At 47.0% G+C, this 21,349-nt stretch overlaps 1 protein-coding gene and 1 long non-coding RNA gene across 2 annotated transcripts in view; one reads left to right on the forward strand and one right to left on the reverse strand.

Annotated features, from left to right (window-relative positions):
- The window catches only part of LOC121008839 (solute carrier family 15 member 2-like), a 70,301-nt gene extending 51,360 nt beyond the window's left edge, over positions 1–18,941 (forward strand). The window contains exons 13-23 of the mRNA XM_040441540.1: positions 2,034–2,066; positions 2,473–2,561; positions 2,651–2,732; positions 3,621–3,743; positions 14,340–14,477; positions 15,099–15,145; positions 15,487–15,594; positions 16,996–17,089; positions 17,549–17,701; positions 17,956–18,060; positions 18,319–18,941. Of these exons, the coding sequence (XP_040297474.1) occupies positions 2,034–2,066; positions 2,473–2,561; positions 2,651–2,732; positions 3,621–3,743; positions 14,340–14,477; positions 15,099–15,145; positions 15,487–15,594; positions 16,996–17,089; positions 17,549–17,701; positions 17,956–18,060; positions 18,319–18,495 (1,149 nt within the window). The 3' untranslated portion in view covers positions 18,496–18,941. The remainder of the gene's footprint in view (positions 1–2,033; positions 2,067–2,472; positions 2,562–2,650; positions 2,733–3,620; positions 3,744–14,339; positions 14,478–15,098; positions 15,146–15,486; positions 15,595–16,995; positions 17,090–17,548; positions 17,702–17,955; positions 18,061–18,318) is intronic.
- Positions 18,942–20,562: 1,621 nt separating this feature from the next.
- LOC121008382 lies at positions 20,563–20,850 on the reverse strand. Its single transcript, XR_005780569.1, has 2 exons — positions 20,720–20,850; positions 20,563–20,653 (listed from the first exon to the last, which is right to left on the reverse strand). It is a non-coding gene; the product is annotated as an uncharacterized LOC121008382 (long non-coding RNA).
- Between the last annotated feature and the right edge of the window lie 499 nt (positions 20,851–21,349).

Raw genomic sequence — 21,349 nt, forward strand, 5'->3', positions numbered from 1 at the left:
ACCCTCATCGTACTCCACTGCTGTTTCCATTCTGCTGTAGCCAGGGGCGCTGTACGGATACTAGCGTTGCCCTCAATATGTTCCACGAACGGTGTCTCCGAGCTGCTCCTCCTCGCACTAGGATGCCATCCCACTGCTTGCCACCAATGTAACGGATCTCCTGGCACCCCGACCGGGTACCTCCGTTGATGGATGCTCCTAGCGCTTCCCGAGGACTCTAAGCACTCCGCTCTACACCAAAACCACCACAGGAACCAGGAACAACTCTTAAAAGAGCTAATAGTATATCCAGGGGAGTATAGCAAATCTTCAGCGTATAGCAATCTCCAGTATCGATCAGTTACCCAAACACCAGCCTCAACATGATAAAGGGTAAAACAGGAACTCTTTATTGAACACACAGCATTGACTTATATACACATGACATACTGAGGACATGACATAGCAGCCAATCCTGTACAGTTTAAACAAAAAACTAACCCTATTCAACAAACACACTGGCATTGTCTGTGATGCAATTAACAAACACACTGGCATTGTCTGTGACGCAATTAACAAACACACTGGCATTGTCTGTGACGCAATCAACAATGAACATGCAAACAGATATCTTCACCCCCTCAATAATGAATGAATGGGAAGAGGAGACACATGTGATGGGATTATCTCCTGAGTGTATCATAGGAGTCTGCTGCTTTTATAATCAGAGAAAAAGACCTGGCACTCTGAATATGTAGCCAAAATCAAGATGTGATTATTAAAATATTTAATTATTTATTAAAATATATATTTAGAGATATGACACAGCAGTGTATAGAATAAATAACAGCACTATCTAATGTGACATAGCAGCATAAATAAGTTACTTCAATGATAAATAAAAAATATACAATAGCATAAAATATGGATTAGAAAATGGGATTATCTCCTGAGTGCATCATAGGAGTCGGCTGCTATTATAATCAACTATCTTAATCCCATCACTAACACAATCAGTGGGAGTCTCAGTGCAGAGTTAACCCTTTTTGTGTTGCTGAATCCACACCATGCCTTTTTAATGGGCAATAGGAAATATGTGGCATATAAATTACACACATAAATCAGGGTTCATAGTTCCTTGTAACCCCAAAAGGTCTGAGGGGGTCTCCATAGTTCTCGGTCCATAGTCTGTAGGAAGGAGGCTGGCCCTCAGGCTTCTCCAGCAGCTCCAGTGACGGTTCAGTCCGTCACAGTACTGATCTCCACACGACAGGACATGGGCGCCCAGTCACAGGGGGCATCTGTACTGATCTCCACATGGCAGGACATGGGTGCCCAGTCATAGGGGGCATCTGTACTGATCTCCACACGACAGGACATGGGTGCCCAGTCATAGGGGGCATCTGTACTGATCTCCACACAACAGGACATGGGTGCCCAGTCACAGGGGGCATCTGCACTGATCTCCACACGACAGGACATGGGTGCCCAGTCATAGGGGGCATCTGTACTGATCTCCACATGGCAGGACATGGGTGCCCAGTCATAGGGGGCATCTGTACTGATCTCCACACGACAGGACATGGGTGCCCAGTCATAGGGGGCATCTGTACTGATCTCCACACGACAGGACATGGGCGCCCAGTCATAGGGGGCATCTGTACTGATCTCCACACGACAGGACATGGGCACCCAGTCATAGGGGGCATCTGTACTGATCTCCACACGACAGGACATGGGTGCCCAGTCATAGGGGGCATCTGTACTGATCTCCACACGACAGGACATGGGCGCCCAGTCATAGGGGGCATCTCCACACGACAGGACATGGGCGCCCAGTCATAGGGGGCATCTCCACACGACAGGACATGGGCGCCCAGTCATAGGGGGCATCTGTACTAATCTCCACACGACAGGACATGGGCGCCCAGTCATAGGGGGCATCTGTACTAATCTCCACACGACAGGACATGGGCGCCCAGTCATAGGGGGCATCTCCACACGATAGGACATGGGCGCCCAGGCTCATTAATGTTTCTTAATTTCCTTTGCAGAAAGGATTCGTGGCTCAGCCCGACCAGATACAGGTAAGATGAGACTACTGGGTGAACTGGACTGTAATAAGGATATCCATCATGTGTGACTCCACCATTATATCGTATTATATGATATTCTGCTGCAGTAAGTCCTTAGCTTTGTGATCTGGAGTTACTTCATCTCTTACACTCCAGTCACATCTAAAGCTGCAGCCACAATTCTGCTATTCTGGTAAACTGCAGTGTATTTGGCACAGTTATGATTGCAACTCTGGAAGACAAGTACCAAAGTCGGTGACGTCTGTCCAGTAGTGACTATGATGGGGGCTCCCCGCAGTCACAGGGCACATGGCTATGGGGGTGCTGAGTCCTCCAGTGCCAATCACTGTGCCGCCACGTACACTGCATGTGCCTTGTGAGGTACCTGGTGATAACCCGCGGATCATCTCCCCATTAGATCCTGAACTCTATCCTCATCTTCATCCTCATCCCCGTCTTTGACTTCGGCATCTACCCTCTGGTCAAACTCTGCAAGATCAACTTCAAGTGAGTGACGACCGGGGCAATAATCTGACCCTGAAAAAAGAGGGGGGTCGAATGATACAACAATGAGTAACCACTCTCATCATCCTCAGGCCTATTCTCAAGATGGCAATTGGTATGATCATAGCAGCCCTGGCGTTCGTAGTGGCCACAGTGGTAGAGATCAAAATCATAGTAAGTGAATTTATTATAGGAGAGTGTATCTAATCCTATCCTGTGTGATACTGTCTGCTGAACTGTGTATCTAATCCTATCCTGTGTGATACTGCCTGCTGAGCTGTGTATCTAATCCTATCCTGTGTGATACTGTCTTCTGAGCTGTGTATCTAATCATATCCTGTGTGATACTGTCTGCTGAGCTGTGTATCTAATCCTATCCTGTGTGATACTGTCTGCTGAGCTGTGTATCTAATCCTATCCTGTGTGATACTGTCTGCTGAGCTGTGTATCTAATCCTACCATGTGTGATACCGTCTGCTGAGCTGTGTATCTAATCCTATCCTGTGTGATACTGTCTGCTGAGCTGTGTATCTAATCCTATCCTGTGTGATACTGTCTGCTGAGCTGTGTATCTAATCCTACCATGTGTGATACCGTCTGCTGAGCTGTGTATCTAATCCTATCATGTGTGATACAGTCTGCTGAGCTGTGTATCTAATCCTATCCTGTGTGATACTGCCTGCTGAGCTGTGTATCTAATCCGATCATGTGTGATACTGTCTGCTGAGCTGTGTATCTAATCCTATAATGTGTGATACTGTCTGCTGAGCTGTGTATCTAATCCTATCCTGTGTGATACTGTCTGCTGAACCGTGTATCTAATCCTATCTTGTGTGATACTGTATCTCAGCCTCACATCCTGATGAGGTTATTGGAGGGTTGTCCCACAAATGACTCCTGAGTCTTGATGGTCGGCTCCATTCTATTCTCTGGATCGGCTACTGATGTGACATAAAAGTCATTTTTAGGACAACATGTTTCTATAACTCCTATTGTCAGAGGCAGGAGGAGTTACTGAGGAGTCTGTACAAAGTGTCCTCAGCACATTTCTCTCATCACCAGGAAACAATTCCAGTGGCTCCAAAAGCCGGAGAAAGTTTTCTGCAGGTCATGAATTTTGCTGACAGCGAAGTGACAGTCAATGGTACGATGCAAGTGCCGGCGCTGGACCTCAAAGACTTCAAGGTAAGAAAGGGATATGAAAGGTATGGGCAAGATGGATATCAGTGTCATATACATCAAAATATAGGGGAGATACCCAGGTTATACCAGCTGTACGTATATAACTATATACAGGAGATGCCCAGGTTATACCAGCTGTACGTATATAACTATATACAGGAGATACCCAGGTTATACCAGCATGGTCCACATCACTATATACAAGAAGATGTATAACTTATACCAGCTGTACATATATAATTATATACAGGAGATACCCAGGTTATACCAGCTGTACATATATAACTATATACAGGAGATACCTAGGTTATACCAGCATGGTCCACATCACTATATACAAGAAGATGTATAACTTATACCAGCTGTACATATTAGAAGGCTGAGTTTTCTCAGCCTGCATTTGTGGGAGGGGCGTAGATATATACAGTTGCAAGAAAAAGTATGTGAACCCTTTGGAATGATATGGATTTCTGCACAAATTGGTCATAAAATGTGATCTGATCTTCATCTAAGTCACAACAATAGACAATCACAGTCTGCTTAAACTAATAACACACAAAGAGTTAAATGTTACCATGTTTTTATTGAACATTCACAGTGCAGGTGGAGAAAGTATGTGAACCCTTGGATTTAATAACTGGTTGAACCTCCTTTGGCAGCAATAACTTCCACCAAACGTCTCCTGTAGTTGCAGATCAGACGTGCACAACGGTCAGGAGTAATTCTTGACCATTCCTCTTTACAGAACTGTTTCAGTTCAGCAATATTCTTGGGATGTCTGGTGTGAATCGTTTTCTTGAGGTCATGCCACAGCATCTCCATCGGGTTGAGGTCAGGACTCTGACTGGGCCACTCCAGAAGGCGGATTGTCTTCTGTTTAAGCCATTCTGTTGTTGAGTTACTTCTATGCTTTGGGTCGTTGTCCTGTTGCAACACCCATCTTCTGTTGAGCTTCAGCTGGTGGACAGATGGCCTTAAGTTCTCCTGCAAAATGTCTTAATAAACTTGGGAATTCATTTTTCCTTTGATGATAGCAATCCGTCCAGGCCCTGACGCAGCAAAGCAGCCCCAAACCATGATGCCCCCACCACTATACCTCACAGTTGGGATGAGGTTTTGAGGTTGGTGTGCTGTGCCTCTTTTTCTCCACACATAGTGTTGTGTGTTTCTTCCAAACAACTCCACTTTGGTTCCATCTGTCCACAGAGTATTTTGCCAGTACTGCTGTGTAACATCCAGGGGCTCTTGTGCAAACTGTAAACGTGCAGCAATTTTTTTTTTTTGGACAGCAGTGGCTTCCTCTGTGGTATCCTCCCATGAAATCCACTCATGTTTAGTGTTTTACGTATCGTAGATTCGCTAACAGGGATGTTATCATATGTAAAGTAAAGTATGAATGGGCACTCATATAAGGAGGTATAGGACACAATTTATTACTAAAAATTATTGAAGCTGAAAATACAAATACAATTTCAATTTCAACATAAAATATTCTTCTAAAAAGATAGAGAGCAATCAGTTCTGATTTTTGGTCGTGGCTGGTACTTCAATCATTCACATTAGTTTCAGATTGCAGCCTTGTTGTAGGAAAAGGGAGTGACTGATAGCCAACCTCCGCCTAATCAGATAGTGATTCTCTGCAATTTATTATATAAAACACATTGACATAAAACATTGGGCCAAGCAAAATAAAATACTATGTTTTTGGTCCTATATAGAAAAAATGCACAGTGAGTGCTATTTTGTCGCTGGGTAGATTGAAAGTTCCGGAATAAAACTCCACATATATGACAGTCTCTGTAGAAAGGATACGCTTCCTTTTATGTTGTTATAATTGTGACGATGTTCAGTTTTATAATGTAGCTCTTAATATATATGACAGTCTCTGTTGAAACGATACACTTCCTTTTATGTCCACGATGTTGTTACAATTGTGACAGTATTAGATATTAGAATGCAGCTCTTAATGCTTTTTCTCCTGGTGTCTTGATATTATTGTTTCATAAATTTTGACCCACTGTGTGGGCTTACCTTAGCCGGCGTACCTCTGCTTGCTGGGTGGGTTCGCACTCCACAATATGCGCCGGCGTCCCGGCTCTGGAGTTAGCCGCGTCCCACGTGTCTCTCAGCTGGCTGCAGGGTATGACTCACTGTGAGGATCGCATACCTCTCCGGCACAGGTTGATGACGTCTTCAGGTCCTTGTTCCTAGGAAGCGATGAAAAAACTTTTTCTTCACAGTGCACTGTTACTTCTCAATGATGGGGTATTTGATTCAGGGTATTCCGCCAAATGTAAGTCTTTAGCTGACACTCTAGGATTCTTCTCCACCCCATTGAGCAGTCTGCGCTGTGCTCTTGCAGTCATCTTTACAGGACGGCCACTCCTAGGGAGAGTAGCAGCAGTGCTGAACTTTCTCCATTTATAGACAGTTTGTCTTTCCGTGGACTGATGAACAGCAAGGCTTTTGGAGATACTTTTATAACCCTTTCCAGCTTTATGCAAGTCAACAATTCTTAATCGTAGGTCTTCTGAGAGCTCTTTTGTGCGAGGCATCATTCATATCAGGCAATGCTTCTTGTGAAAAGCAAACCCAGAACTGGTGTGTGTTTTTTATACATTGATCGGACTCCAGTTGGCTGACACCTCACTCCAATTAGCTCTTGGAGATATCATTAGTCTAGGGGTTCACATACTTTCTCCACCTGCACTGTGAATGTTTACACGGTGTGTTCAATAAAAACATGGTAACATTTAACTCTTTGTGTGTTATTAGTTTAAGCAGACTGTGATTGCCTATTGCTGTGACCAATTTGTGCAGAAATCCATATCATTCCAAAGGGTTCACATACTTTTTATTGCAACTGTATATACCCCCAGGGGGTGTATGCTGCTTGCGTGCGCTTCCGGTGCCTTTCCTCACCTCAAGCTTCACGTCCTTCCCCTTACGTCGCGCCTTAAGGTAAGCAAGGCCCCGACGGGGTTTCATCTTGGGCAGCGCAAGTTTACCGGCATCTTGGGTAAGTCCGCCCCCCTCTCCTGCTTCCTTTCGCCTGCCTTCAGCCTCCGCGTCCCTCTCTTGGCCACCCGCCGCACACTGCCGGGCCGGCTCCGGTCGCATCTCCTCCCACCGGCGTTGCGAGGTCACGTGGGCCACGACCTCTGAGCTTCGCGGCTCGGGCGTCCTGTTTCCCCGGCAACGGAGCTCTCTTCCAGGCCGCGACCACGTGACCTCAGCGCTGATATACAGCTGTTCAGGTCATTTAGGCAATTTTGTGAAAGATCTGCCTGTTAATGGGGGGTCTGTTACAGCTTGTGGTTTTCAGCAATTTAGGAAAATTGGATAGGGGGAACTGATATGGCCAGGACATGTGGTTGGCCACGTATGGTAGGAATTTTTGCTGCAGGCTTGTAGCGGATTTGCGGTGAATTCACGGCCGGTCCGCGCCCAAGTCGTCCCGTTCATTGCTGGGGGTGGTTTAACCCTTTATATGCTTCAGCTCCTGCGGTCCTCACAGTTGTCATTACCAGGTTCAATGAGCCCCTCTTTTGCCTCCTTGCTTTGTCTAGGTCAAAGGCACGGTCCTCATCTCTGCTTGTTCTGCTCAAGATTCACGTTTATTTCATGCTTATACCTTCTGCATTCACAGGTTTGTGATTTATTTATGTACTTTATTATGCCAACAGGTTTACGTTTGTTAATATCTTCTGCCTGTTACGTTACTCAGGCCATGTAGCTCAAATTGATCAGGGCCAACCTGCCACGCCGGCCAGGTCACGTTTGTTAATGTTAACTGCCTGTCACATCACTCAGGCCACATAGTACAATTAATTAAGCGTCACCCTATTACGTCGGCCAGGTTTACGTTTGTTAAAACATCTACTGCCTGTCACGTTACTCAGGTCACGTAGATCAAATTGTTCAGGGCCTACCTGCCATGCTGGCGAGGTCACGTTCGTTAAATGCCTGCCACATTACTGAGGCCAGGTAGTACCATTCATTAGGGTCAACCTGCCACGTCGGTCAGGTTTGTGTTTGTTAATATCTTCTGCTTGTCATGTTACTCAGGCCACGTAGCTCAAATTGATTAGGGCCAACCTGCCACGCCGGCCAGGTCAAGTTCGTTAAATGCCTGCCACATTACTCAGGCCACGTAGTATAAATCGTTTAGGGTCAACCTGCAATGTCGGCCAGGATTACGTTGGGTAATATCTTCTGCCTGTCACATTACTCAGGCCACGTAGCTCAAATTCATCAGGGCCAACCTGCCACGTCAGCCAGGTCACGTTTGTTAATGTTAACCGCCTGCCACATTACTCAGGCCACGTAGTACAATTCGTTCAGGGTCAACCTGCCATGTCGGCCAGGTTTACGTTTGTTAATATCTTCTGCCTGTCACGTTACTCAGGCCACGTAGCTCAAATTGATCAGGGCCAACCTGCCACCCCGGCCAGGTCACGTTTGTTAATGTTAACCGCCTGTCACGTTACTCAGGCCACGTAGTACAAATTGGCTCAGGGCTAACCTACCAAACCGCCAAGTTTACGCTTCTAGGTCATTAGCCCGGTCCATCACCCAGGATACATAGCTCATATCACAACCGGGCCCCCGCCTGGCAGGTCATTATTCAAGTTCCATTGTCTATTACGTTCCTGCCTGTACTTGTGTTTACGTCAGATTTGCTCCACTCGCTTTCTAATCATGTCATCGCAAGGTTCCGTCATTCAATTCCTTCTATAGTTATTTGCATTCGTGTTTTTTCTCCAGGTTTCAGCTAATCTCGACCCAGGTAACAGTGCACCCAACAGCCGGTCACTTCCTCTCATCGCCTTATTTTTCTTACTTCCACGTTCTACCGAGTCGTTCTCCCGCAGTCTTGTGGGCTCGCTACCGTCTGCTCTCGGCTATCAAACCAATTAATCTTCTATTCTATTGCACATTTCAGGGTTCCACTGGTTCGTTCGAGGTCACGTCTAGGCTTAATTTTTCTTCCTTCACATATGCAGTCATGTCGCACACATCCGATATCGAAGACGCTGTCTCGGGTCCGGAATCTCAACCCTCCGATCATGCTAGATGCATGTCCCTGCGAAGCTGGACCGTACCCAAGTTAATTGCATAACTAAACCATCGAGGCATTCGCCATCCGGCCTCCGCTCGGAAGGCTGAACTATATAGACTTTTGGTTACCAGCACATTAGCTCCTGCTGAGGATCAAGTGTCCATGTCCACTATCCAACTCTCCCTGCTACAGTTGCACGCATCCATTAACAGCATCTCCAGCGCGGTATCAGATATGCAGTCTCGGCTGCTTGCTGTCGAGTCCTGAACCTCCACGGCGGATACTTCAGTCCCACCTGTTTCAGTCCCCTCCACTTCCTGCTGCCTCTCTCCAGGTGGGGTTCCCAGTACGCCTGACATCGCGCCTTCCCACTTCATCTCCGAGAATATTAGGAAGGATATTTTGGCAGGGAAGGATGTCAATCTAGCCTCCATACTTATCGCCACCCACGATACCATGGAGAATAAGACAATCGCCAGCGGCGATGTGTCCATAATCCTCAAGTCCAAAGACGCCCGTCTAAATAAGAAACTGTCTATACCAAAATTCGTTCTGGCTTTCAGTCTCTTCAGGGACATCATTTGCTCTGCCCAGCCAGAGAGACGTGAGGAACTGGATATCTATCTCTACAGTGTCACCGACCTGGGGCATAAGTATGGCGGTTCAGCCTTCTACGACTACCATCGCTCCTTCTCAGCCAAAGCCGCCGCCGCCTTAGCTCAGTTTAGGTACGTCACCAATTGGGCCGTATTAGATATGGAGCTTTTCTGCCGGCACTTTGCAGGTCTAAAGGCTCCTTCCTGCGCGTCTTGCCAGTCCATTCTAAATTTGTCGGATTGGTGCCCCAATTTAGCTTCCCCTTCTCAAGATAGGCACGTCCCTGGTCCATCCGACCTCCAAAGGCAGGCTCCAGCAGTGGATAAATTAGGTAGACCCATAGTTTTGCTAGGCAAAAGTCAAATCTGCAATAACTACAATCTTGCAGTTTGCAATTATAATAAGTGTCGAGCTCTCCATGTCTGCTCAGTTTGCATCAGGGCCCACCCCCAAACCACCTGTCCTCATAGATCTTCAAAGCATTCCTGACTAGTCGGGGTCAATGTAGAGCTGTTAGCATCCCTTCTGCTGGATCACCACGATCTTTCCTTCGTACAGTTTTTGGTTTCCGGCTTCACGGGGAGTTTTCACACGGGGCTCGTAGCCCTGCCTCAGTCCACCTGGGAGGGAGATAATCTTCTGTCTGCAGTTAGGGATCCTGATTCTGTAAGTACCCTGCTCCAGTCCGAGCTCCAAAAGGGCTTTCTCATCGGTCCTTTTTCTACAGTTCCTTTCGACTACTCGAGGGTTAGTCCTATTGGAATTGTTACAAAGAAATTTTCAAATGAAAAACGCTTAATTTATGACCTTTCAGCTCCTCACGGTTCTCACATACCCAGTCTTAACTCTTTGATTCCATCCAAAGAGTTTTCTATGCACTATTCCTCAGTAGATGAAGCTACCCAGTTGATCCTGCTGACAGGAAGAGGCGCATGGTTAACAAAAGTAGACATCGCCGATGCTTTCAAGCTGCTGCCTGTCCAGGCACAGCTTTGGAAATTTTATGGTATCAAATGGATGGATAAATATTACTTCGTGAACAGGTTGACTTTTGGATCCAAAAGTAGTCCATGGTTGTTCGACCAGTTTGCGCAAGCACTGCACTGGATTTTGGTTAACCATTGCCACTGCCCAATGGTTATTCATTATCTAGATGACTTTCTTTTGATTGAAGAACCAGGTCACGAGCCCGACAGGCTAGCGTCCCTACTGCAACCTTTCTCAAAACTTAACGTTCCAGTCGCAGAGGGTCCTTCCAAAGCTGTCACATTTCTGGGCATCGTTCTGGATTCCGTCAAGATGGAAGCAAGGCTTCCGGAAGAAAAGTTGGCAAAATTAAAGATATCATATCCAAATCAGTAACATCTAATACCCTCATCAAGGCAGATTTGCAGTCCTTATTAGGCATGTTAAACTTTGCCACGAGAGTCATGCCCCAGGGCAGGGCTTTCATTTCCTGGTTGCTCCAATTACTTCCCACGGCCGCCGAACAGGACTCTCCCATTCATTTGGATTCACAAGCCTTAGCCGACCTGGCAATGTGGGATAGATTTTTGTCCCAATGTAATGGTGTTTCCTTGTTCGTTCCGCAATGGAGCCTGCTTTTCCCACTGTTTTCTCAGATGCAGCCGCTTCCAGCGGCTTTGCAGCAATCTTTGACAGTCAGTGGTTCGCAGGACCTTGGCCAACAGAAATATTGTCAAACGAGGAAGCCCTAAAATCTTCATCATTGCTAGAAATTTTTCCTATCGTAGCAGCAGCTCAAGCTTATTTCCCAGTCGTCTTTATCACAGACAACCAGTCTATAGTGGAAATACTTGCCAAGGGAAGATCCAGATCCCCCCCTAATTATGTATTTTTTACGCAAGTTGGTCTGGCTTTCAATGGGTTACAAATTCCATTTTTTCTGCAGACATACCCAGGGCTCTAAGAACCTGGCGGCAGACGTCCTTTCACGATTTAACTTCCCCGCTTTTTTCCAGGTAATGCCAGAAGCGGACCGAACAGTACTAACCCCGCCAGCCTTCCATACCCTGACAATGGACTAAATTCCCACATTGCTTCCGCAAAAGCTCTCATTCATACGTCATTGTCAGCCAATACCGCCAGGAACTACAGAACTGCACAAAAAATATTTAACAAATTCTCGCTTTCATATCCCGGGGTCAACACCAATAAAACTACATACATTCTGGCGTTTCTTGCTTACTGTCACATGGAGCTCAAGCTCTCCTATAATACCATCAGATTGTATCTGGCTGGAGTCCAGCATTATTTTATGCTCGAGCATCCCGATAGTGCTTCCGTTTTTTCATCTCAGGCGGTCAAAGCAACCCTCAGGAGTAATCAGAAAAGTTGCAAGGGTTCCACCTCCGTTAGACAGCCAGTATCAGGCGACCTGTTCAGGAAGCTATCTAATTCACTAGACGGGAATCCTTTTGGGCCATATCCTAGCACCATCATTAAGGCTGCCATGTATTTAAGTTTTTATGGTTTCTTAAGACCCGGGGAATTTACCAGCACCTCACTCAGAGATAGAGGATTGACAAAGGGCCAATTAGAATGGCAGTCCGATCACTTTGTTCTCCATCTTGTATCTTCCAAAACTTCCAAAACCGGTCCCCCGGTGGCGGTTAAATATTTTCAGACCTTCAATGCATGGTGCCCTGTTCAAGTGCTGAAAAAAATTCTCACTGTGTTAGGTGACGCTCCGCCTCCTAGTCCTTTACTTTCATTCAAAAATGGCTCACTCACATTCTCACAGTTCATCTCGCATATCCGATCCTTAGCTTCCGGCTTAGGTTTTGATCCTAATGTCATATCCGGGCATTCCTTCCGAATCGGAGCGGCTTCTGCAGCCTCCAGACATGGGGTGCCCGGGCATGTCATCCGAAAGATGGGTCGCTGGAAATCCTCATGTTTTGTCCGATATATCCCTAATCCACATGCAGAAATATCCAAAGCCTTCTGTCATTTTGCTCTTTGAGCATGCATGTATAATAATAAATAAAATAAAAAATAAATATATATATATATATACAGTACAGACCAAAAGTTTGGACACACCTTCTCATTCAAAGAGTTTTCTTTATTTTCATGACTATGAAGGAATCAAAACTATGAATTAACACATGTGGAATTATATACATAACAAACAAGTGTGAAACAACTGAAAATATGTCATATTCTAGGTTCTTCAAAGTAGCCACCTTTTGCTTTGATTACTGCTTTGCACACTCTTGGCATTCTCTTGATGAGCTTCAAGAGGTAGTCCCCTGAAATGGTCTTCACTTCACAGGTGTGCCCTGTCAGGTTTAATAAGTGGGATTTCTGGCCTTATAAATGGGGTTGGGACCATCAGTGGCGTTGAGGAGAAGTCAGGTGGATACACAGCTGATAGTCCTACTGAATAGACTGTTAGAATTTGTATTATGGCAAGAAAAAAGCAGCTAAGTAAAGAAAAACGAGTGGCCATCATTACTTTAAGAAATGAAGGTCAGTCAGTCAGCCGAAAAATTGGGAAAACTTTGAAAGTAAGGGCTATTTGACCATGAAGGAGAGTGATGGGGTGCTGCGCCAGATGACCTGGCCTCCACAGTCACCGGACCTGAACCCAATCGAGATGGTTTGGGGTGAGCTGGACCGCAGAGTGAAGGCAAAAGGGCCAACAAGAGCTAAGCATCTCTGGGAACTCCTTCAAGACTGTTGGAAGACCATTTCAGGGGACTACCTCTTGAAGGTCATCAAGAGAATGCCAAGAGTGTGCAAAGCATTAATCAAAGAAAAATGTGGCTACTTTGAAGAACCTAGAATATGACATATTTTCAGTTGTTTCACACTTGTTTGCTATGTATATAATTCCACATGTGTTAATTCATAGTTTTGATGCCTTCATAGTCATGAAAATAAAGAAAACTCTTTGAATCAAAAGGTGTGTCCAAATTTTTTGGTCTGTACTGTATCTCCTACGTTTGCTTTTTTGCCCCCTTATAGGCCTACCCACGCACTTGGCTAAGGGCACACCATCAGCCATTTAGTTAGTTTACCATTGGCTACCCAGCTGATCCTTTCACCGAAGTGTCTCATCTTCCGCAGCCACGACCACAAATATAGTTATATACAGGAGATACCCAGGTTATACCAGCATAGTCCATATCACTATATACAAGAAGATGTATAACTTATACCAGCTTTACATATATAATTATATACAGGAGATACCCAGGTTATACCAGCTGTACATATATAACTATATACAGGAGATACCCAGGTTATACCAGCTGTACATATATAATTATATACAGGAGATGCCCAGGTTATACCAGCTGTACGTATATAATTATATACAGGAGATGCCCGGGTTATACCAGCTGTACATATATAATTATATACAGGAGATACCCAGGTTATACCAGCTGTAGATATATAATTATATACAGGAGATGCCCAGGTTATACCAGCTGTACGTATATAATTATATACAGGAGATACCCAGGTTATACCAGCTGTAGATATATAATTATATACAGGAGATGCCCAGGTTATACCAGCATGGTCCATATCACTATATACAAGAAGATGTATAACTTATACCAGCTGTACATATATAATTATATACAGGAGATACCCAGGTTATACCAGCTGTAGATATATAATTATATACAGGAGATGCCCAGGTTATACCAGCTGTACGTATATAATTATATACAGGAGATACCCAGGTTATACCAGCTGTAGATATATAATTATATACAGGAGATGCCCAGGTTATACCAGCGTGGTCCATATCACTATATACAAGAAGATGTATAACTTATACCAGCTGTACGTATATAATTATATACAGGGGATACCCAGGTTATACCAGCTGTACATATATAATTATATACAGGAGACGCCCGGGTTATACCGCCTGGGTAATGTTATGTTTCTTTCTTTAGGATCCACAATACCTGACTCTGAATTTCGCTGGCACACAGAATGTGACTATCAGTCTGGGGGACAAACAGTTCTGCTCCATTCAGATCAAAGAAGCAACAACATATTCTCTGGCTGTAGATGGCAGAAAATGCATAGCAGTAAGTAGAAGAATAAGTACAGAGATTATAAAGAGGAGATATAGAAATGATACAAAGACACAGATTTAGAGCTCTCATTAAGAGAAACAAAATAAGAGTCTTGCAGGTTTGATACCTTTTAATGGATAACAAAGACAGAAGTAATGATGTTACATAGCGAGACATCACCCGTCCCTTCATCAGGCGTGCTACAGATGTGATACAGAGATAATACAGATGTGATACAGAGATAATCTAGAGGTGGAACAGAAGTGATACAGAGATCGGACTGAGATGATATAAATATGATACACTGGTTATACTGTGATACAGACATTATATAGAGATAATACAGAGACTATACATAGAAGATACAGAGGTGATAAAGAGATAATATAGAGGTGATACAGAGATAATACAGAGACTATACATAGAAGATACAGAGGTGATAAAGAGATAATATAGAGGTGATACAGAGACTATACAGAGTTGATACAGAGATGTAATGCAGGCAGATCTTATACGTATCATGGACTCAGACCCCGCGGTTCCAGTCACCCGACCTTACATTAAACTGGTTTTCTGAGGGGGGATCCTTTGTGACAGTTACAATGATCACTGTCTCTGTCTCTTATTTCTCAGGTTACAGATCCCAATGAAAAACCAGAGAACGGCTTAGCGGCTGTGAGGTAGGGTCATCAGCCAATGGGAGCTTCCTATAGAGCGCGTCCACAGGTGCAACAATGTTACTTGTGATAATGGCCTGTCATCCTCTACGTGTATTCTTTTTACTGCCCCATTCAGTGCAGCCAATAGATTAGCTCACGAATAGAATTCTAGAACTGCAGTGAAGACTGGCACAGGTGGGGCAGTAGCTCTGTACTCAGAAGTTGTCACCTGCAGGACAGCACAACAGATTATGATCCAGGGACTGCTCTGTGTGGAAGCCGCTAGACTCTGCCCTCATTTGAGGGATTTGGGCTTTTCCTTCCTGGTCAGACCCCTGAGACGATGTCATTTCCTCTTCCAGGTTCCTCAATCTGCTGGATGAGAGGGTCTCCAATATCTCATTCTCGGGAGAACTCGTCCACGCCGAACCAAACTCCACGACCAATTACACAACGCTGAAGAGAGGGAAGTAAGTGGACGTGGGGTCACCGCACTGTAAGGGGTGGGGGATGTGGGGTCACCGCACTGTGTGGGGCAGGGGATGTGGGGTCACCGCACTGTAAGGGGCGGGGGATGTGGGGTCCCCGCACTGTAAGGGGCGGGGGATGTGGGGTCACCGCACTGTAAGGGGCGGGGGATGTGGGGTCACCGCACTGTGTGGGGCGGGGGATGTGGGGTCACCGCACTGTATGGGGCAAGGGATGTGGGGTCACCGCACTGTAAGGGGCGGGGGATGTGGGGTCACCGCACTGTGTGGGGCGGGGGATGTGGGGTCACCGCACTGTAAGGGGCGGGGGATGTCGGGTCACCGCACTGTAAGGGGCGGGGGATGTGGGGTCACTGCACTGTATGGGGCGGGGGATGTGGGGTCACCGCACTGTAAGGGGCGGGGGATGTGGGGTCACCGCACTGTAAGGGGTGGGGGATGTGGGGTCACTGCACTGTAAGGGGTGGGGGATGTGGGGTCACTGCACTGTATGGGGCGGGGGATGTGGGGTCACCGCACTGTAAGGGGCGGGGGATGTGAGGTCACCGCACTGTATGGGGCGGGGGATGTGGGGTCACCGCACTGTAAGGGGTGGGGGATGTGGGGTCACTGCACTGTAAGGGGCGGGGGATGTGGGGTCACTGCACTGTATGGGGCGGGGGATGTGGGGTCACCGCACTGTATGGGGCGGGGGACGTGGGGTCACCACACTGTATGGGGCGGGGGATGTGGGGTCAGCGCACTGTAGGGGGCAGGGGACGTGGGGTCACCGCACTGTACGGGGCGGGGGACATGGGGTCACCGCACTGTATGGGGCGGGGGACGTGGGGTCACCGCACTGTATGGGGTGGGGGTCACAACACTGTGATCGACATCCGTTGCCCCAGTTATACACAGGAACCCTTCTGAAATGGCGCCACTAATACAGCGATTAGAATACTTTTAGAGTTGGCGGCCCCCCCCGGCAGCCCCTGATCTCCCCATTATCCCAGCACAATAAAATACAGCACGTAATAAATACATTGGACATTAACCACCAAGAGGACGTGTCACGCCCCATATTCTGCGCTCTGCTCCTTCATAGCCCAGATCCTTCATGTGCGACATTGTTGCAGCCACTGATCCAATATTCTTAAAGGGCCGGTTCACTTCAGTCACTGACATCCATCATATTTTTATGGGTGCTGTTCCAGAGTCTCACTTTCTGGCTGCTGTAAATCCTCCTATCTTCTATGTTAAGCACATGCTGTAAAGTGAGCTCATCCTGCTGTGATAGCAGCTTCGGGGACGGCCCCTGTGATTGTCACAATTAAAGAGATAGCGTCCTTTACCTATATGCACCATGCTTTGTGCCGCCCCTGAGTCCTCTCCTCCTCTCTTCAGAGTCATGGCCACGGCTCTCATAGGTGCCACAGAATACTCCATTGACTTGGGGCTGCTGGATTTCGGAGGAGCGTACACCGCTGTATTGAGATCAGTAAGTGACTTATCTCTTTGCTTTGTTCCGTAAACTCAACGAACCCGACACAATGGTGTATACGGTATGTGCAGGTGCCGTGTGCGCATTGCACGAGGTGTCACAATATATTTGCCATTTCCAGGCTCCGCTCCTCCCTGTTCACCTTAGGTTTCACTTGTTAGTGCAGCAGTTTGTGCTTCAGAGCTGCACTTCCATTATAGAGGCCATGGAGCCTGTCAGCTGCTCTCGGTACATCTATACGTAGACATGTCGTCCCCTCTTCCTCTATGTTCCTACTTGCATTTCATCAGTGTACTACAGCAAGGAAGGGACGGCCGCATGAAGCCCACGCTGGGTAATAATACTTCATGGCAGTGCAGACATGGCGCCCAGATGTCGCCCCCCCCCCCCCCCCCCAGCTTTTGTATATACTGTACAGTCGTTACTATCGTTATTACTTTTATTTCTTGCTTCCAGAACAACCCCACTGACAAAGTGATTGAAGCCGTTGTAGTAGAGGACGTTGCGGCAAACAGTTTTCACGTTGCATGGCAGATTCCGCAGTACTTTCTCCTCAGTGCCGGGGAAGTCATGTTCTCCATCACAGGCCTGGAATTCTCATATACTCAGGTATGGTCCCACAAGGGCTACTGGGAGAGGGTCAGTATACTGGACTGGGCCGCTGCAGCCACTGTCACAGGATGGGGGCAGACTGGTGCACGTACTGGTCATTTTATGGTGAGCCTGGGACGTGGCACATTTGTGGGTTCCTGATATGACCTCGGAACGTCGTTTGGTTCCAGCTATCTCCGATATTACTGGTCCGGTCAGGGGTCTCTAGAACATTCTAGAATAGATTGGTAACTTTCCCTTCCGTCCCGCAGGCTCCATCCAGCATGAAGTCCGTCCTCCAGGCCGGGTGGCTGCTGACAGTCGCGTTTGGCAACGTGATTGTGCTGATCGTTGCTCAGGCAGCAACCCTGGAACAGGTATGGTTCTAACCCTGCACCATACTGAATGGTGAGGTAACAGTGTCTCTGCTGTACGCCCTTCAGCATTCTTATATGTCACTTATCAGGTGACCCTGAACCCCAAAACACCTGGAAAACCACAATGGAATATCCAGTTGTCCCCCATGTCTAAGTTTAACTGACCAGGGACCCCTGCAACTAGCCGCAGCAGAGACCCCAGTATAAGTATGTGAATGACCATGCATCGTGTATGACCGTGTGTCTCTCACCCCACAGTGGGCGGAGTTTGTCCTCTTTGCCGGTCTTCTGATCGCCGTCTCCATCATCTTCTCGATTATGGGCTATTTCTATGTTCCTGTAAATCCTGACGACTTGAAGGACGAGGATGAGAAGGCGGACATTGACCAGGATGGTTCCCGACTTCTTCAAAATTATTCCATAGGGGAACTATGAGGAGAAGAAAACGAAGATCTAGAGGGACGGAGGCAGGACAAGCTGCGGCGACTGGGGGGGGTCATTTGTTCTCCGCTTTGTTCTTGTTTGTCATTTATCAGACTTTTTACACCGGCCTTTGACAGCCCCCGTGCACCCCATTCATGACGAGGTGCAGGCCTATTGGTGCACCTCTGGCCGTCCCCGCTCCTGGAGTCAAAACTTCTCCAGCCCCTGATCTTTTATACCCGTGTCCTGGCGTCAATGTTAGCACATATCTCCCGATGCCCCTGCCACGTGGTGAGGACGACGTAAAAAAAACCTGGGCGACAAAATGTAGTCACACGGGTATTTAAAGCAAAAGAATGGCGTCTTTTTTTTTTTTTATCCAAAAACTGGCTTAGGCTTCTTAATAAATGACCCCAGTGTTCCAGAAAAGTCTTGAGGTTTGTTCAGGTGAAGCTTTGCAAACTTAAAGGGGTTCTCCTATGACTAATGTAAAAAAGGAAAATCAGACATCATATAAGACATGACAATCTCTTTCTAACAAAGCTAGAACCAGCCCGGCACCTCACATGGGTCCAGAGGTCTCCACAGTCATTCCTCTGCTAGACTTATATCACGCTGACCGCTCAGGGGGCGTGTCTCTTCTGCTGACTGCTCAGGGGGCGTGTCTCTTCTGCTGACCGCTCAGGGGGCGTGTCTCTTCTGCTGCAGCTCAGAGGGCGTGTCTCTGCTGACAGCTCAGGGGGGCGTGTCTCCTCTGCTGCAGCTCAGGGGCGTGTCTCTTCGGCTGACCGCTCAGGGGGTGTGTCTCTTCTGCTGACCGCTCAGGGGGTGTGTCTCTTCTGCTGACCGCTCAGGGGGTGTGTCTCTTTTGCTGCAGCTCAGGGGCGTGTCTCTTCTGCTGCAGCTAAAGGTGTGTCCTTTCTTCTGCAGTTAAGGGGCATGTTTCTTCTGCTGACAGCTCAGGGGCGTATCTCTTCTACTGCAGCTCAGGAGGCAGTTGAAGGATGAAACTGAGCATGTGCTGCCATCTCAGTGAGCAGGTCAAAGAAATAAGAAAATAACAAACAGCAGGTGGCGCTGTACTGATAGATTTTATTGAATAATTCAGTGGCTATGCAAAGTTTTTAATTACATGTAGTTGGCAAAGAATTCAGATCCAGGCGCTGGTTTAAAAATTGCAGAATATTTTTGGTGAGACAATCCCTTTAAGCCGTGCTGGAATGTTCTTTCTCCTGACAACCTTTCCACACCAGCCTGACTTGTCCAGTCTTTTTCTAATTGTCATGATCATGTAACCTGCTGACTGAGGCCTGGAGTCGAGCTCTTGGGGTTGTAGCCGTCTCTATGAGCTTTGCTCGGTCTGACCTTGGGGTAAATTTGCTGGGACGTCCACTCCTGGGAAGGTGGTCGGCCGTCCCGAAGGTTTTCTACTTGTGAATAATCTCCCTCACCGTAGAAGGATGGACTTCAGATGATCTGGAAATGGCCTCCAACCCTCCCCAGACTGATGGGCAGCAACAATTGCTTCTCTAAGATCATTGCCGATGTCTTTCCTCCTTGGCATTGTATTAAGGCCTCTTGCACACGAACGTGTGCTGCGGACCGCAAAGCACGGGCACCGACCGCGGGCCAGCCGCATGCGGATCTCGACCCCATTCACTTGAATGGGGTCCACGATCCGTCCATTCCGCAAAAAGATAGGACAAGTTCTATCTTTTTGCGGAACACCACAGAAGAACTCCGTCGTGCTTCCGTTCCGTATCTCCGGATTTGAGGACCCATTCAAGTGATGCGGAATGCACACGGCCGTTGTCCCGTGTATTGCGGACCCGCCGTATGCGGGCTGCAATATGGCCACGGGGGGGACACGGTCGTGTGCAAGAGGCCTAACACAAGCCTGAATGCTCCAGACCGGCAAGCTGCCGAACCTTCCGCTCCCATAGAGGTGCTCACACTGACGATCAGTTGATCAAGGGCAGTTGATTAGCAGGACCTGCGGCTACTTACCTCTTAATTCCTACAGAAGCAGTAAGGGCGGACTTACGGTTTCTGCATTTTGGCCTAGTTTTTGTGGAATAACTAATGAACCTGTGAAACCTGTTGTGATGTTCTTCATCTGAGGTTGGATTCACCTAAGTTTAAGACCCTCCAGAGACCAGATGTCTTCTTACTATGTCCTGATTGGTAAAACCATAGAATTCAAAGAAAGAAGACTTTGTTTTTCTCATGACTGTACGTATCGCCGCCTTCAGTTCGCAGCACTGCCACAAAGCGTCATAGCCCTCAATTTCAGGAACCAATGAGATTTCCCTAATGTCACCTGATCCTAGCATGATGTGTGCTCAGGCGGAATATCAGCCGTGTCTGTAATAAGCCCCCTCCCCCCATTCATTCATTATATTTCCATAAGCCCCTCCCCCATTTATTATATTTACCTGAGCCCCCTCCCCATCCATATTTACATGAACCCCACCCCCATTCATTATATTTACCTGAGCCCCCACCCCCATCCAATATATTAACCTGAGCCCCCTCCCCCATCCATTATATTTACCTGAGCCCCCTCCCCCATTCATTATATTTACCTGAGCCCCCACCGCTATCCAATATATTAACATGAGCCCCCTCCCCCATCCATTATATTTGCCTGAGCCCCCTCCCCATTCATTATATTTACCTGGGCCCACACACCATCCATTATATTAACATGAGCCCCATCCATTATATTTGCCTGAACCCCACCCCCATTCATTATATTTACCTGGGCCCATCCATTATATTAACATGAGCCCCATCCATTATATTAACCTAAGCCCCCTCCCCATCCATTATATTAACCTAAGCCCCCTCCCCATCCATTATATTA

This window comes from Bufo bufo, chromosome 7, assembly GCF_905171765.1.
Source record: "Bufo bufo chromosome 7, aBufBuf1.1, whole genome shotgun sequence".
Taxonomy (NCBI): domain Eukaryota; kingdom Metazoa; phylum Chordata; class Amphibia; order Anura; family Bufonidae; genus Bufo; species Bufo bufo.